Genomic DNA, 15010 nt, shown 5'->3' with positions numbered 1-15010 from the left:
CCGGCGGCAGCCAGCCTCCGCAGAGGCAAGTGATGCTCCGGGTGTTTCTCCCTGAAAGCTGTGGTGTGTGGTAGGAGGTGCGCAGTGCCAGGGGAATGGGGCCCTTCTGCACCCTGTCATGGTAAAAGGAAGTAGCAGAGCACAGCAACTTTGGTCAGGACAGCTCTTGAGCAGGCAGTATTAAGGACACTTCTGTTTCTCAAACAGGGAGGAGCTTCAGAAACCTGATGTAAGGAATGGTTTGCTTAGTCATGCTGCACAGAGGTTAATTAGAGTTGCATTATTGTGACAGTCTTGTCTTTTGGTGGCTGTACTGTGAGTAACACATTGGGTACATTTTATGAACAGCAACTCTCTGAGGTGTCTTTAGTGTTGCTTTTTGAATGAGACTGAGCCCAAAATCCTGATTGCTTGTAGCTGCTTAATGATTCAGTTGAGTATTTCTGGAAGAACAGGCAATGTGCTGGGTTACAGTGTCATCAGGAAATTAGTCATATACAGCCTTGCTCCAAAGAGTGGTCTAGATGCTTGAAATTAGCCAAAGTGTAATAATGGACATTTGCGTTCACTCTTTCTCTCGAGGCTATCAAGTATGTCGGGAACAGGCTGCATTTCTTCATGTTTTCCTTTTTTAGTATTGACAGAAACATGAAGTAATCACTTCTAAATCTCTCTTAAAAGCAATTTAATCATGAGTGGAAGCAGAGGATTTTGCTTTGCAGTTGCAAGACGGTTAAATGTCGTAGGGTGAATAGCTGATGCATGACTGGAAAGCAGCAAGTCACTCTGCTGCTGAGCTAAACCCCTGTCACTTAAAAGAAAGCACTTGGACTCAGTCTTTGCACCTGTGATGGGGTTAAAAACAAACTTGCTCCTCAGGCAGGTATTTTGAGGTGTCTTTCTCAGACTTAATGTATGGCGCTCTGGAGAGCAGTCCAAACTGAGAATTAGATGATCGTGGATGAAGCAGACAAGACCAAACCAGTTCTTCTGTTTGTTTTCCTTCTGCAGGACAGATTCTGCATCCCACATGAGCTACGAAAATCCTCCACCGTACCCCGGCCCGGGCCCGACTGCCCCTTACCCTCCCTATGCACAGCAACCGGGTGGTCCTCCTGGCCCCTACCCAGGCTACCCACCCGGGCCGACGGGGCCGTACCAGCCCGGCCAGCCAGGCTACCAGGGTTATCCCCAGTACGGGTGGCAAAACGCACCTCCGCCTCCAGGACCGGTGTATGCGGATGGGCCTAAAAACACAGGTATGCCGAGTGGGATCGCGACCCTTTCGGGCGTGCAAATGCATGAAGACGTCTTGGACTTTGTAACTTGAAGGTTACCAGGGTCTGGCCCTAACAGAGCTGGGGGAGGTGGAGACTTGTCTGAAGTAGTGATTCTGATTTATAGCCTGTTTTCCTGCTTGATTTTGCTGCTGTGTCTCTGAGCGTTTTCTGGCTGTTGGAAGATACTGCTGCGCATCCTTAGTGCTGGTCCCTCAAGGGAGTGCTTATGCTGAGGTTATAAGTGCTTTTTGTTGGCTTTAGATTCGCCACAACTCTCACTCTGCCCACCTTTTGGTTGGGAAGCTTCAACTGATGGCTGCACAGTTAAAGCTTGTAAAAATCAAATGTACAATTCCTACTAGATTAATGTGCATCAGTTTTCTTGAACCCATCAGTATCTGTCTGTGTGATCTGATAGTGCCATTGGAATCATTCCTGGGCTCTTGTTTTTTTCTGAAGTCTTTATTGCTCTGGGGAAGGAGAGGGATGTAACTTATCCTGGCAGCTAGCTGGTCCAGCTGTGTGCTGCGTCCCCTCAGTACGGTGTGCTGGCTTACTCTGGCACCCGCAGCTCTCATGGGGCTCACTGCAGTGTTGGTGCAGGCTCCAATTGGCAGAGCAGGACCGAGAAGATGATTAAGGGAGCAGAGCATCTTGATGTGAGAAGAAGCTGAGAGAGATGGGACTGTTCAGCCAGGAAGAAGACGAGACTCAGGGAGGCCTATCGGTGTGGAAAGGAATGAAAAAGAGGGAGCTGCTTCTCAGTATTGTCCAGTGACAGGACCAGAGGCAACGGGCACCAGCTGAAATACGGGATGTTCCTTCTGGGAGCAAGAAGACACTTTTCTACTGTGAGAATAATCGAACACTGGCACAGTTTGCCCAGAGAGGTTGTGGAGTCTCTGTCTGTGGAGATGCTCAAAAGCTGACTGGACAGTGGTCCTGGGCAGCCAGCTGTAGCTGACCCTGCCTGAGCAGCGGCGTTGAACCAGATCATAGATGATCTCCAAAGGTCCCTTCCAGCCTCAACTCTGGGATGCTGGCAAGGTCGGGTGTGGTCAGTGCCTTTTCCCTGTTGGAAAGGGGAAGGTTTAGCTTGGGTTTTTCGGTGACTCTTTGCTTTGGTAAAGACACTTGCCTAGAGACGAAGGTTATTCTTGTCAGGGTTCACCAGGCTTTGGTTGTGAAATCTCTGTTTGTGCATCATGGGTATGTACTCGCCCCCTCACCATCAGCGTGGGGACTCGTGCTGTCATGCCAACTCCAGTGCTTTTTCAGACTTCTTCAGTGATAAGTGGGAGGCCAGAAACCGTCATCGCCCCTCTTCCTCGGTTGCAGCAAATAGCACAAACACGGACCTGAGCTGTTGAGAAGAGCCTTAAGTACCTCTTGCTGTTCTGGCTGCCTTGGGGTGGCAGAGGAGGTAGCCAGAGGGCTGTTCGGCAGGAGGGGGCATGGGAAGTGGTTCTGCAGAGGTGCTGTCCAGGCACGATGCTTTAGGTGGGAGCTGCTCTCAGGAAGGAGACTCCAGGATTTGTATGTGCTGGGTGTGTCTGGCGTGGTCACAAGAGAGAGTGACCTGGGGTGGAAAGAAATAAGACGTGGCACATACCTCAACCCAAAACCTAGGTCAGTGCTTTACGGCTATGCAAGGCACTCACACTTTGGGTACTACTGCTGTAAAGACTCACTGATAAAGGGTGTATCAAAGCTGCATCACTTGGAAGACTGTCAGGACTGGGACAGATCCCCCAAGGCGATTGCCACTATGGGAAAGTGTCTTTGTCCCTTGTGCATTAAGGTTGTTCTCCATGTACAGTTGTTGCCGTGGCTTGGGACAACGTGCGTTTGCACTTGGGGCCTGTTCAGGACTGAGGTCTGGATGCGTTTGCTGCATTTAGAAGTAACTGCCTGCTGTGCCCCTCCACTGCTTTTTTGTCGCACTGGCTCAGCAGTGCCCTGTGACAAAGGTCTTTTCAAAACCCTTGATTTTTTGGGCAACTGGAACTTGAGAATTTCCCAGTGAGAGTTCTTCAGTGCTGTGAATCCAAAGGAGACTCAGCATAGCTGGGCGTACAGGCTGAACCATGGAGAAGACATTTTCCAGAACTTTATTCTTTTACCTCAATATTCTTGGCTAAAATGTTGTTCTACTGGACCAGGGTATATAAAAGCAACCCTGGATTCATAGCTGATGTGAGATATTGGGAATATTCTGGTGTGGATTTGGTCAGAGAACCTAAATATAAGCAGCAAACAATTGGTGTGAGTTAATGTGTGAATGAGCTCAAATCATGAGTTCAGCTTCCTCTGCCTAAGAGTGACAATTTCAAGATTTTGTCTCTGAGGAGGAGGAGGCAGCACATGTTGCTTCCCATCACATGACCTCAATGTGCAATCAGGGTTTTCCCTGAGAAACGCATATAGTTGTGTTGGTTCTGGGTGGGAAAAATTCTTAGTCTCTCACATAGACTCTCTTTGGTTAGTGCAAGTTTTGTTTTACTGCTACAGCCCCAGAGAGGGATATGCTAGCAGAAGCTGAAGGGAGAGTGGATCTTCTGCTTTGGTCGATCTGGCTTTGAGCCAGATCTGCTGCCTTGGAGGCTTAAACCATCTCCTATCAGGCTGGATCAGGGAACTAATGACACGGAACATCCTCTGCTTGGATCAGGTCTCTGCTCTCCTCGCAAACCCGTGGAGCAGCAGAAAGGAGTGGGCTGGGAGATTGGAGAGGACAGGTAGCTGGGTGTCAGGGTGCCCCTGCCACCAAGAGCCCAGGCGTGTGCTGTGGGACGCAGGGTTTTGTTGTTAAACCTGGACTAACACAACTGCAGTTCTGCAGAAGCAGCACCTTAACCCACAAAGCAAAGATGTGCGGGAAAGTCCTATCTCCACCCTGTGGCCCTGAGTGGGCTCTGAACCTGCCTTGGGAGCCACCAGTTTGCACTGCTTTTGCTGAAGTGGATGTAATGGACAAAAACATGAATAAATGAAGTCAGGGCTATAACTTTTTGTTTGTCTGCAAAAGCTTTTTCTTGATTTTTTTTTTTCCTTCTGTTAAACACTGTTATATTTTACCTCCTTGCTCCTTTTTGGCTAGTCCGTCAAACTGGAACCTGATCTTTGTCCTGTGACGCTCTAGCTAAAGTCTTCTGAGAGCTTGCAGTGAGGTTTCAAGATCGCCTGCAGGAGTGTCTAATATAGAACGGATGTCCCTAAGAAAGCTCATGTTTAAAAGGTCTGTTGTGCTAACACTATGTATCAGTTGGTGTGGCTGAACCTCTAATATAAAAGTCTAAATTTAATCGAGTCATTAGAGTCTGCCTAGCTGATCTGGTGTGTGACTTGTCAGTTCTTGTGGTTTTTCCAGGCAGTAATCTGGTAAGAGCTGCTGTGTGGATGCTTTCAGAACAAACGTTTTGATCTCCTAGATGACTTTGCTTGAACTGATGAATTAAGCTACTCTAAGTAATGCATTGGCATTTCTGAACAAACACGTGTCCACATTGAAAACCAGGAAATTTGCTCTACTTTAAAATGTATGCTTTAAGTTATTGTGTAGGCAGACTGGGCTCACATTGTGGATTGTAGCTGGTGCGCTAATGTGGGGAAGCAATTATGCATCGTATGTTGGTCTTGAGTGAATCAGGCGGATGGAAGTAATTACTTTTGAGCTCTCAAAATCTGATGGTAAAGTAGGATTTCATGGTGATGGTTGTTTTTAATCTAACATTTTGTGGCCTGTCTGGAGTTGCACAACAAAAGGTCTGTCCAGTTGGCCCTTGAAGAAGAAAAAAACCTCATATGGCTCACTCTCTATATTTAAAAGAAAGCTTCATCTGAGACATAATAGGGAGACAGCTTAAACTTAGCACAGGTTTTGTCACCCACACTGCAGAAGGGCTCATGAGCCCCCAAGTCGTGTCTGAAAGGCAGCTGAGGAGGGACCATGTGCTGCAGCCGTGCCTCTCCCCAGCCGGCCCCCCATCCGTCCTTCCCTCCTCGGGGCTGGGACCTCTAAGACCAGACCGAGAGCTCGGTCCCTCTGGCTGAGGCCGTGCTCGGCTGGAACGGGGAAGTTATTACTGTGAAGTGCACAATGACTCTGCTGGAAAGAGGGGAGGGAGGATGTTGTCATCTTTTCGATACGACATTGAGTAGGGGGATGTATGTTGTTGGTGAAAGGTGCAGCCCAGTGCTGAACAAAGAGAAACAAGTGTGTTCCCCTCGGAACTGGCTGTGTAGGATTAGTTAGCCGCGACAGTGCTCTGCAGTTGCGGAAGCCACCTTGTGTTTTACACCTGAAGAGCAGGTGGAGTTGGCCGCGTGACTCCCGTGTGTCAGAGCACACACGAGCGGGAGGCTGCAGCTGATGCTGGCAGCTGGTGGTCCCTTGTCCCTTCTCCCACAGTGGATGGAGTCCAACGGTGCAGGCTTTCCCCCTCAGAGTCACCCCAGCTCCCTCAACAGCGTTGGGCATGAAAAGCCTCAAAGCGTGTGTTTCTTCTCTGGGTGCAGTGAGCCAGAGAGGGCAGGCAACTTGCTGAGGTGGCACGCAAGGCCTCATGACTATGTTGGTTTTTTTTTCTTTGATAACTGGCTTTGGGGCTTGCACAGGCCACCACTAGTGAAGTCTCTAAAGAGGCAACGCTTCTTACATCTTGCAACTTGGTGGTTGTTCATCAGAAGTAAACAACTTGACCTTTGCCTTTATAATTTATGTGCTGAGCCTGAAGACTGTTACCCTGATGCAGCTTCCCAGCTCCTAGAACTGACCTGTGCTCATTTCTATCCACATCTTTCCTGCTGTAAAAACTGAGGGCTGTCTTCATGTCCATCCACACGGAGTCTGCCCGGGTACAAGTTCCTGCAATCTGGTAGATCTGCCATCTGCTGTCACACCGTGCCTTGGGAAGCTCAAGGGAATTCGCCGGCACCAGCACAAAGCTGGGAAACGTGGCTGTGGTAGGAGCACAGTGCCCACATGGAGCTCGGCAGAAGGAGTTAGGCCTTCTTGAGCAACAGCTGCTTGGTTAGGAGGAAGAAAATGCCTCATTCCACAAAATATCTCATTTCCCCACCAGTGTTTTCATTACCAAATAATGTGTTATCAGCTAGCTTAAGGGAACCACAGTACCTGCTGACTGGACAGCAGTTAGTTTCTTGTCTATGTAAATTAGAGGTGAAATGTAATGCTGTGGGTAACGACGTGCTTTAAAAAGGGGAATGAGCCAAAGTACGAGGTGACATACTCATTTTGAAAGCAGTAGCTGATGTTGGCAATTTGCTCCCCCAACCCCTGATACATAACAACGCGAGGGCTGAGGCTGATCTGTGCAGCGCCCAAGGGAACCAGGCTCTGTCACAGCCTTCCTTCCAACCGAAGGCAAACAAACCTCACTATTGCGTCTGACCTATTGTACGCGCGGGGCGGAAATCTTATTTCTGGAAGTTGATTACTCGTAGCCAAGCCGGCTGCGATAAGAGTAATAGTCAGAGCAATGCTGCCTGCCTCCCAGTGTTTGACCAGCTGCGAGAATAAACAGGTCACCTAGATACAGCCACTGCCTTCTGCTCCAAGGGTGAATTTTTCCTCTTTACAGATCTCGATGTCGAAAAGAGGGGATCCTAATGGCTCTGGTTAGGCTCTCTGGTGCCTTTCAGCAATTACCCCCTTGCTCCTCGCACCTTGTCAGCTCAAACCCTCCCCAGCCCAAGTTTTTATTCGGAGGGCAGCATGTTGCAATTCCAGCAGGCTTTCTCTCTCTGTCTTTATCCTTTCCAAACAGTGTCTCTCAGAGCATTCAGTTTAACTGTTCTGTACCTCCAGGACCTGCAGCTCCTGACAGTTGATGTCCTGCCAAAAACCCAATAAATTTTACTTGGCACTTGTCTTCTTATCTGCTCCTCATACTGTAGTGTGCATTAAAACCTGGTGTTCTCTCTCCCCCAAGACTGCTGTATCATCCCTCCCCCCGTCCCTGGCCCCTGTCAGCTGGCTGCACAGACAGTGCTGTCCTGAAGCTGATGTCCCCCCTCACCTTCACGGCTTTTCACCCTCAAGGAGGGAATCATCTGAGAAAAGCCTGATACGAAGAAATGGATTTTGAAATTCAGGTCCTGGATCTGAAAACATGGTTCAAAAAACCCTGGCCAAATGAGGCTAAAGCTGGCTTCATAGTGAACTGAATTAAATGAGGCTGCTGTTCTGGACAGTCCTCGACAGCTGGGCACTGAGCCTGGCTGAGAAGCAAGTAAAGCCTTTTTCCAGTGCTGCACAGATCATGGTACTTGAGCCCTGGGGGGACTGCTCAAGGACACTCTTGATACCCTGCTGTGGTGTGTTCCCTTTGCTTTAAAACTGGACTTTGTCCCTCCTGTCTGTCCTCCAGAACACTCTTGCAAGACCCTTGTAAGACTTGACTTTATGCTGTGTAAATCCCTCTATGCCAGATCTTGTCTAAATCTAGGATTGATGCTGATTTTACAATGAAAACGCTGACTCAAGCTGAGAAATGTGATGTTCTTAGCTTAGCCCTGCAGTTGACCAGGTGGAAAATGCCTCCTTGCTTTAACAGTAAATTAAGAATTCACTGGTTAAAAAAAAAAATTGTTAGAGAAGGTTCTCAAATTTTTTGTTTTGTGAGATGTGTCTGCATCTTTTGCAGTCTGGAAAAAAATGGAAGGGTCTGAAGCCCTGAATTACTGTACTTTTGAGCTGGAGGAAGCGAGTTTCTTACATGACATGTCTCCTGTAGGCTCCCTAACCTGTGTGATGGGCTTTATAGGGCTTTGGAGAGCTGGTGGATGCCTGCTGGCATCCTGCAGAGACCTGAGTGTTTACTACACAAGGAGTGCCTGCAGCCTGGCTTTTTAGAGATGTTGAATCCTTCCCGCAAATGTCTATACTACCTAAATGCTGATTAGTATCACGTCCATTATTTCCGAGCTCTCTGAATCCCATCCCTGTGTGCTCAGGTAAGGAAACTTGTGTCTTTCCCAGCTCAGCTGCAAGAAAGATTTGCAGGGTTTGTGATCGGACATAACCCGTGCTCTGAGCGTTTGTGGAGTGTGTGAGAGGGGAACATCTTGACCCTCGCATGAAACGCGGCCGTTGCAGCGTTGGCTCTGGAAGGTGCTCACTTGGCACGCCTGCAGGGTAATTTCCCTGAAATGTGTTGCCTGTTCAGCTCCCTGAAAGCTGAAAATAGCTCTCCAGGGCTTCTGAGACTTGCGGGAACTGAAAGGCAGGAATTTTCCTGAATTGCTGGATATAGTCATGCAGCCATGAAGGGGGGCAGGTCCAATGCCCATGTCGGGGGGCAGGTCCAATACCCATGTGGGTAGTTGTTATGTTAGTCGCCTCTGCTTGAGTCCAATCTGAAATCTGGGCTGGGCAGTTGTCTGGTGGCAGAGGGTGTTTGCAGGTGAAACAACCTGCACTCACCGGCAATTTGCTTCCTCAGTACCTTGGTTTTTGCACTGGTAGCTCCGCAGCAGAGTCGTCAGAGCTGGGGATTGTGAAACTTGCTCTTCACGGTTTGCAACTTTGGAAGATTTTTGCTTGGAAGTAGGATATTGTGGATCCATCTGGCTCTGACCGGTGATCTGTTTTCAGGAGTGTGCAAAGGTATTTCCTGAAATCTGAATCCGGTGTCGGTAGAGACTGTGCTGTACAGGAAAAGCCTCTGGGCAGGAGGGAGTAGGGGTGGCCGGGAAATGTGACACAACAGCCATGAAGCTGTTGTGCATGAGCAAACGTCCCAAGGGAGGAGAAAGAGTAATTCAGTGCCTTTCTTGCCAAGGGAGTGAGATCTCATCTGTGCCCAGGCTCTGCCCTGGAGGTCTTGTGGGTGAGGGAGGAGACCTGGGGCAGAGAGGAGCCTTGTTGGAAGTTTCAGTTGAAGTCTTAGGATCCCTGTTCCCCAGCCACGCCACCTCTCCTTCTGCACTTGCCGCCTGAGTGGGATTTGCTCAGGGACATGTGGCTCTCTGGGAGGTCAGGGCTGGGTCTGCAGACTTGGGGTGCTACAGACCAAAGAGTGGCTCAGAAATACTTGACTTGTGGTCCCTGTCACTTCAGCATCGCTTGGCTGCCACTAATGCCCTTGTGCTGACTTTCCCTTCTCTGGCCTCTGTCCTAAACAGAAAGAATTTCAAAGGACTCAGGTAAGAGCACTCTGAAGGTAGAACCAGATGTGTGGACTCACTTGACTTAGCAATCTGCTGCAGGAAGCACTTAACCCTGTAAGACGCTGTTATTAAAATGGTGCTGTGCAGTTTTAAGCAAAAGTTCTCGTTTGCTGGCTGGACAAGCAAAAGCAAAGTTCATGGTGCAGAAGTGGCTTGCGATAAATCCCACTTTATTCGTATGTGGGGAAGAGAGATCCCTTCTCTGCTTCGTGCTTCCTCCCAGACAAGGAGACTGTGGTATTAGCTAATGCTTTACTCTGAAGAGATGTTGCTGGGGCAAATAACTGTTCAAATACCACGGGAAAAGTTGTTGGTCTGCAGCAGCAGTGGTTGGTAAAGTGCTTGTTGCTGCTTCCTCTTGCGCACTCCAGGCCTTGCCCCGTACCTTAAAGTGGAAATAATTTGTTTGCTTGCAGACTGGGTCTGTGCACCAGTGTGGCTGGAGTGAAAGGAGAAGTAAGCCTCAAGACTTGCCATTTTTCTCACGCTCCTGATGCTCTCGCCTTCGGAAGTCCCTGGTGCTTGGCTGGGCTGACCCCAGGGCTGTGCACTCCTCTCTTCTTGCCTGACTTTTCTCTGTCCAGACCGCCCCAGGCTTGCCTGAAGTGAGCTTTTGCTTGTTTGTCTGCCTGGATGTCACAGCTGAAATACCCAGCCAAGGGCCAGGGCTGCCGGCGACGCGCCGTGAGACTTTGGGGAGGGTTTGCGGAGCAGGAGGGCTCTTGGGCACCGTCCCTGCAGCTTTCCAGGGAGGCTCAACGTGTAGGTTGAGTCGGTACCTTAACTGTGATGCCTGGGACAGGGTGGGCTGGTTCTGTTATCAAAGCTGTTTTCCTTGTGCTGCAATCCTTGTGGGCCTGGTAACGTGCTGTGATAAGGAGCACTGTGGTCTAAGGTCATGATTTCAGTTCATACCAAACCGGGTGAAAAGTGCCGCACATGCCTTTCCCTCACGGAGCTAATGATTAACATACCAATTAGGTCTGAGAAGAAACGAAATATGTATGCCTAAGATAAAGCAGACTGTACATGAAATAACAAGGTATTGTAGTATTTGTTTTAAAAACAAAGTGGGAGTTATTTGCACTGGATTGTGCAGGCTGGTACAGTGTGATTACAGGGAGTGCTACCATTTTCGGGTAAGCATGATTCATTGTGATATATGCTCTTTAAGACTGATTAAAAGACGAGAGAGTCTGCTCGGTTTACACCCTCTGCCATCCTGGTTTAGAAAAAACAATGGAAGCGTCAAACTTGAGCCTAAACCTGAGTGCTGCCTAGTGCCTCTGAGAGAAATTGCCCTGGTTTCTAATGGGACCACCAGTCCCAAAGTGCTCATGGGCCTCTGCTCGCAGCTGGAAGGACCCTGGCATGTGCCGTAGGGGGGCTTCGGAGTGGTGGACTGTCGAGGGTCAGGGCTGGGCCAGCCACGGAACACTGACCGATGCTTTCTAGCCCCTCTCCCTCCCCAAACAGAAAGGGAGTGAGACAGAGAGACTTACAGATTGGAAAACTAAACCAGCTTCAATAAGCAATAATAGTACTAATAAGGAAATAATTAAAATAATGAACTGTATAAATACATAGAGACAAAACCAATGCCAAACCCAACTCCCCCCCTGACAGCAATCCCAACTGGTGCTGCAGAGCAGGAGGCACCAGGGAAGCTCCAGGCTCAGCGACAGAGGGAAACTGAACACAGGAAGATTCAGGAATTCAGGATCATGATCAAAGGCAGAAGCTCAGACAGTCTTCCTCAGATGCCAGCCATTGAAGAAGAGAGTTTAAGCCCTATGATCCCTGAGCTTTATACTGAACACAACATATATGGGATGGAATGGTCTTGTTTGTCACCTGTTCTGTCTGTTCCTCCCTGAAGGTGCAACCTTTTACTTCCTTGTGTCCCTTTTTATTCTGTGGAACTCTCAGGGTGTTACACAAGATCCAGCAGCGACCTTGGTCACTACAGGGAGCAAGTATCAGCAACAGTCTTTCTGCATCCCAATCCCTGGCAGTGACTGTAAACATCAGGCGTTATCACTTCTAGTAGCAGACACTCTCTGCACAAACATGCTGTTGACTTCAGAGTGTGCAGTCTCTTGGAAGAGACTGAGCTGAAAAGGAAAATCACTGAACAGAATTGGTTCTGTGTAGCTCAGGCCAGGACACTGACCTTGGACAAAAACGGGACACCAAGCAGTGAATGAAGTCCCCGGTAGGGCTCACCACAGCAAACTGAGTGGCTTTAGCTTGGAGGCCTTCAGGCTTCTGACAAGAGCCAGCAGTTCCCTTAATTATCTTATCCTGGGTTGAAGTTTCAGTGGCAAAGCTGTTCCGTAGAAAACCTGATCTTTGTTAATGGACGACTGCTGGCTGCAGTGAGTTGGGAAGACTTCGCGTGGCTTGCATCAGTAATGTGCTGTGCAAGACTTCCAAATGAAATGATTTTAAGAGATCTGAGTAAGGTGCTCAGGCTTTTGTCGTGCTGTCTCTTACTGTGCTGTTTTCAGGGCATCCTCTGCTGATGAGAAAAGCTTTTTGGCGTCAGCGCTGTGTGGCTGTGTTTAAGTCTCACTGGTAATTTGATAACAGTGGCAGAGCTGCAACTTCTGATGCACTGATGAAGCTTCAAAGCAAGCTATCATTAAATGCAAACTTTAAGGGAGAGGTGGTTGTTCTGATTTAGAGTCTTGCCCAGGTGCTCTCCCAAGTCAGAAATCTTTCCGTGGCGACTGTCTTTCCTCTGGGGGTGGCAGCGGCTCCCGTGAGTGGCCGGTGGCAGAGAGCTGCCCTCTGGGCTCTTGCTCTCTCAGGGAGAGGAACTCTGCAGTGGGAGGCATCAGCTTCTCAAATGTGCTTTCCACATGGTTGTTTTGGGGGTTTTCCTTGTACTTGGAAAATGAATGAATTTGGTAAAGTACCATAACCCCCTGCATGGGGGGAAACCGCAGCTTTTTCTTGGAGTTCCTGCAGAAAGGTCCTTGTACCACGATGTGCTGAGGGTTTACATGACCTCCAGCTTTTACCAGTAGGGAGTGAAAGGACATGGTCTCATTTCAGTGCTCTTCCACGCACCCCAAACCCAGGATAAGTCCCAGACCATCCTTGCACAAGCAGCCAGGCGGGGCAGTGCCCCCCACCACCGTGACCCACTCGTGTGGCATCCAACACCGGGCCGCAGGGAGGTAGCCGATCTCCCGCCGCACAGGCCCGTTGAATATTTCAGCAGGTGTTTCATAACAGCACTTTACGCATCCTTTGAACACGCTTTATTGGTGTGTCCTCAACACTTGGCTGTAGTTTAAAAGTTTTAATGGATTAATCATAAATACTTCAGGCAAACTGTTCTGGTATCCCTGCAGTCATGGACAGCTTACTCTAAATTGCTCAGGACAGCATCCGCTTCAGCTCTGCTTTGAGGGGGGAAGGCAGCACAGACCCAGCCCGCAGCAGAATACACAGTTGGACTCAATTTCACTGATTTCTTTGCAAGTAGCCAGCTAACCAGAAAAATCCTTTACGTGTTTGTGTGCTGCGATGGAGGACTTGTCAGTGTTCATATATCATTTGACAGCTCGTCTTATGCACACTCAGGCACCGCTCCTTGGTAGCTGAGCGCTGCGCTGCTGGAAGGCAGCATTACCTTAACCGTCGCAGTGGAAGGCCGTGGTGTCAGAGCTCTTCCCTGGATGGTGCCTCGGCTGCAGCTACAGACCAGGCCACCTTTGGTTAGGGTGAAGAGGGGCTTGATTGGGGTGGCCCAAACTATTCACTGCCCTCCAGCCTGGGCTGGCATTGCAGTGATGTGGCCGCCTCCTCCTCCTCCGGAGGCTGGCCGGGTCCTCCTGCGCTCTGTGGGAAGGGCCCTAGTGCTCCAGAGAGAAGGTACCACCCTCAGCCCAGGTCTGAGAGCTCAGCCCATCTCAGCTGCTCCAGCGAGGGAGCTGAGGGGATGTGAGGCACCCCCAAAGCAGTGTCACCTTATGCCATCCAACAGATTTGGGAGTGTCACATGCTGCAGAACCTTTTCTGGGGCAGGGGAGGGTGTCAGGTTTTGGTCTGAAGCTGCAAGGACTTTGCTCTGGAGCAAGTTCTGTGGTTTCTGCCCTTACTCGTGTTTTCCGGAGGTCAGTCACCCCGCTGCCTCCAAACTAGCAGGAACCAGTGCTTCCCCAGTCATCCTCCCTGCCCCCTTCTGCTGCACAGACACGGATGGCTCAGGGCACAGTTGACCCTGCCTTTGGCAGTGCTCTGGCAGCAGCAATCCAGCCCTCCACGGCTCCGAAGCAGGACGGCTTGAATGGCACCTGCCAGCCGGTCAGAAACCAGAGTTGCCTCAGGGCTCCGGCACAGGGAGCTGGTTCCAAAGTTTCTCAAACAGCCACGGGAAAAGCCCCTTTGACTGGTCGCTCTGGGGCATGGCAGGAGCACCCTCTCCCACCCAGGCATGGGCAGGGACCGCACTCTGGCGAGGAGCTCTTGCTTATCTCTGCGTGTTGTGTGTGTGCTCTGCCCTGCCCGGCCACTGCACGTCATCATCTTACACGGGGTTGTTGGAGCATTTGGGGTGTGTTTTGCTGTCACTCGTCTGCTCTGGCAGCTCGCTTTGCTGCAGGGGAGGACGATGCTCAGCGCAGGAGGTTAAATGGATCAAATGGCCCATTGTCCAGCTACTCCCGGCAGTGCCAGGTGGGCAGGGAAAGCAAAACTATGGGCAACTCAGCTAAGCCAGCTCCTCCCCTGGACAGAAAGCACAGCTCCCCGCTTTCCCACTGCTGAGCCATTGGTGTGCCCTGGAACCCACTGCTCCAGGGACAGCGTGGGCTGCACAGAGATGTGTGGGAACAAGTGGACTTGGGTCACCTCAGCAGGGTGAACAAGCAGGGAATAAACAGAGAGCTGCTGATACAATGCTGTGGGAGGTCAGGGACTCACAAGTCTTCATGCCTTTGAACACGAAGCCTTTGCAAGTCTTACACTTGTAGTTTTGAGCAGAAGTTTGAGGCTGCGGGCCGGCAGGAGGGAGGTGCCTGACCAAAGTCTTGTCTCCCTTGGGCCAGATTCCCCTTTTCAAAGGGCTGAAATAGGCTCCTTTGGATTGCAGGATGAGGCCAAGGTGCTGAGCAGTGTGGCAGGGCTGCTGGCCCTGGGCCCACCCCATGGGCTGTGGGAAGGAGGTCGTGCAGCCACTGCTGTAGCAGCTCCCCACTGCCCGCGGGGCCCTGGTCTGTGCGCAGGAGCCGAGTTTCCATCAGGTCCCACTCTGCTCCTGGGGCTGCTGAAATAGGCTCCTTTGGATTGCAGGATGAGGCCAAGGTGCTGAGCAGTGTGGCAGGGCTGCTGGCCCTGGGCCCACCCCATGGGCTGTGGGAAGGAGGTCGTGCAGCCACTGCTGTAGCAGCTCCCCACTGCCCGCGGGGCCCTGGTCTGTGCGCAGGAGCCGAGTTTCCATCAGGTCCCACTCTGCTCCTGGGGCTGGGGCTCCGCAGGGGTAGGCAGGGCCAGCAGCTCCCGGCGGGAGGAGAGCACGTGGCCAC

At 50.5% G+C, this 15010-nt stretch overlaps 1 protein-coding gene across 1 annotated transcript in view; it reads left to right on the top strand.

Annotated features, from left to right (window-relative positions):
* Positions 1-1004: 1004 nt before the first annotated feature.
* The window catches only part of LOC104281085 (cysteine-rich and transmembrane domain-containing protein 1-like), a 15535-nt gene continuing 1529 nt past the window's right edge, over positions 1005-15010 (top strand). Inside the window, exon 1 of the mRNA XM_009878953.1 lies at positions 1005-1259. Within this exon, the coding sequence (XP_009877255.1) occupies positions 1031-1259 (229 nt within the window). The 5' untranslated portion in view covers positions 1005-1030. The remainder of the gene's footprint in view (positions 1260-15010) is intronic.

This window comes from Apaloderma vittatum, unplaced genomic scaffold (genome assembly GCF_000703405.1).
Source record: "Apaloderma vittatum isolate BGI_N311 unplaced genomic scaffold, ASM70340v1 scaffold15451, whole genome shotgun sequence".
In the NCBI taxonomy this organism is placed as follows: Eukaryota; Metazoa; Chordata; class Aves; order Trogoniformes; family Trogonidae; genus Apaloderma; species Apaloderma vittatum.
This window is presented reverse-complemented; position numbering and strand designations above follow the sequence as displayed.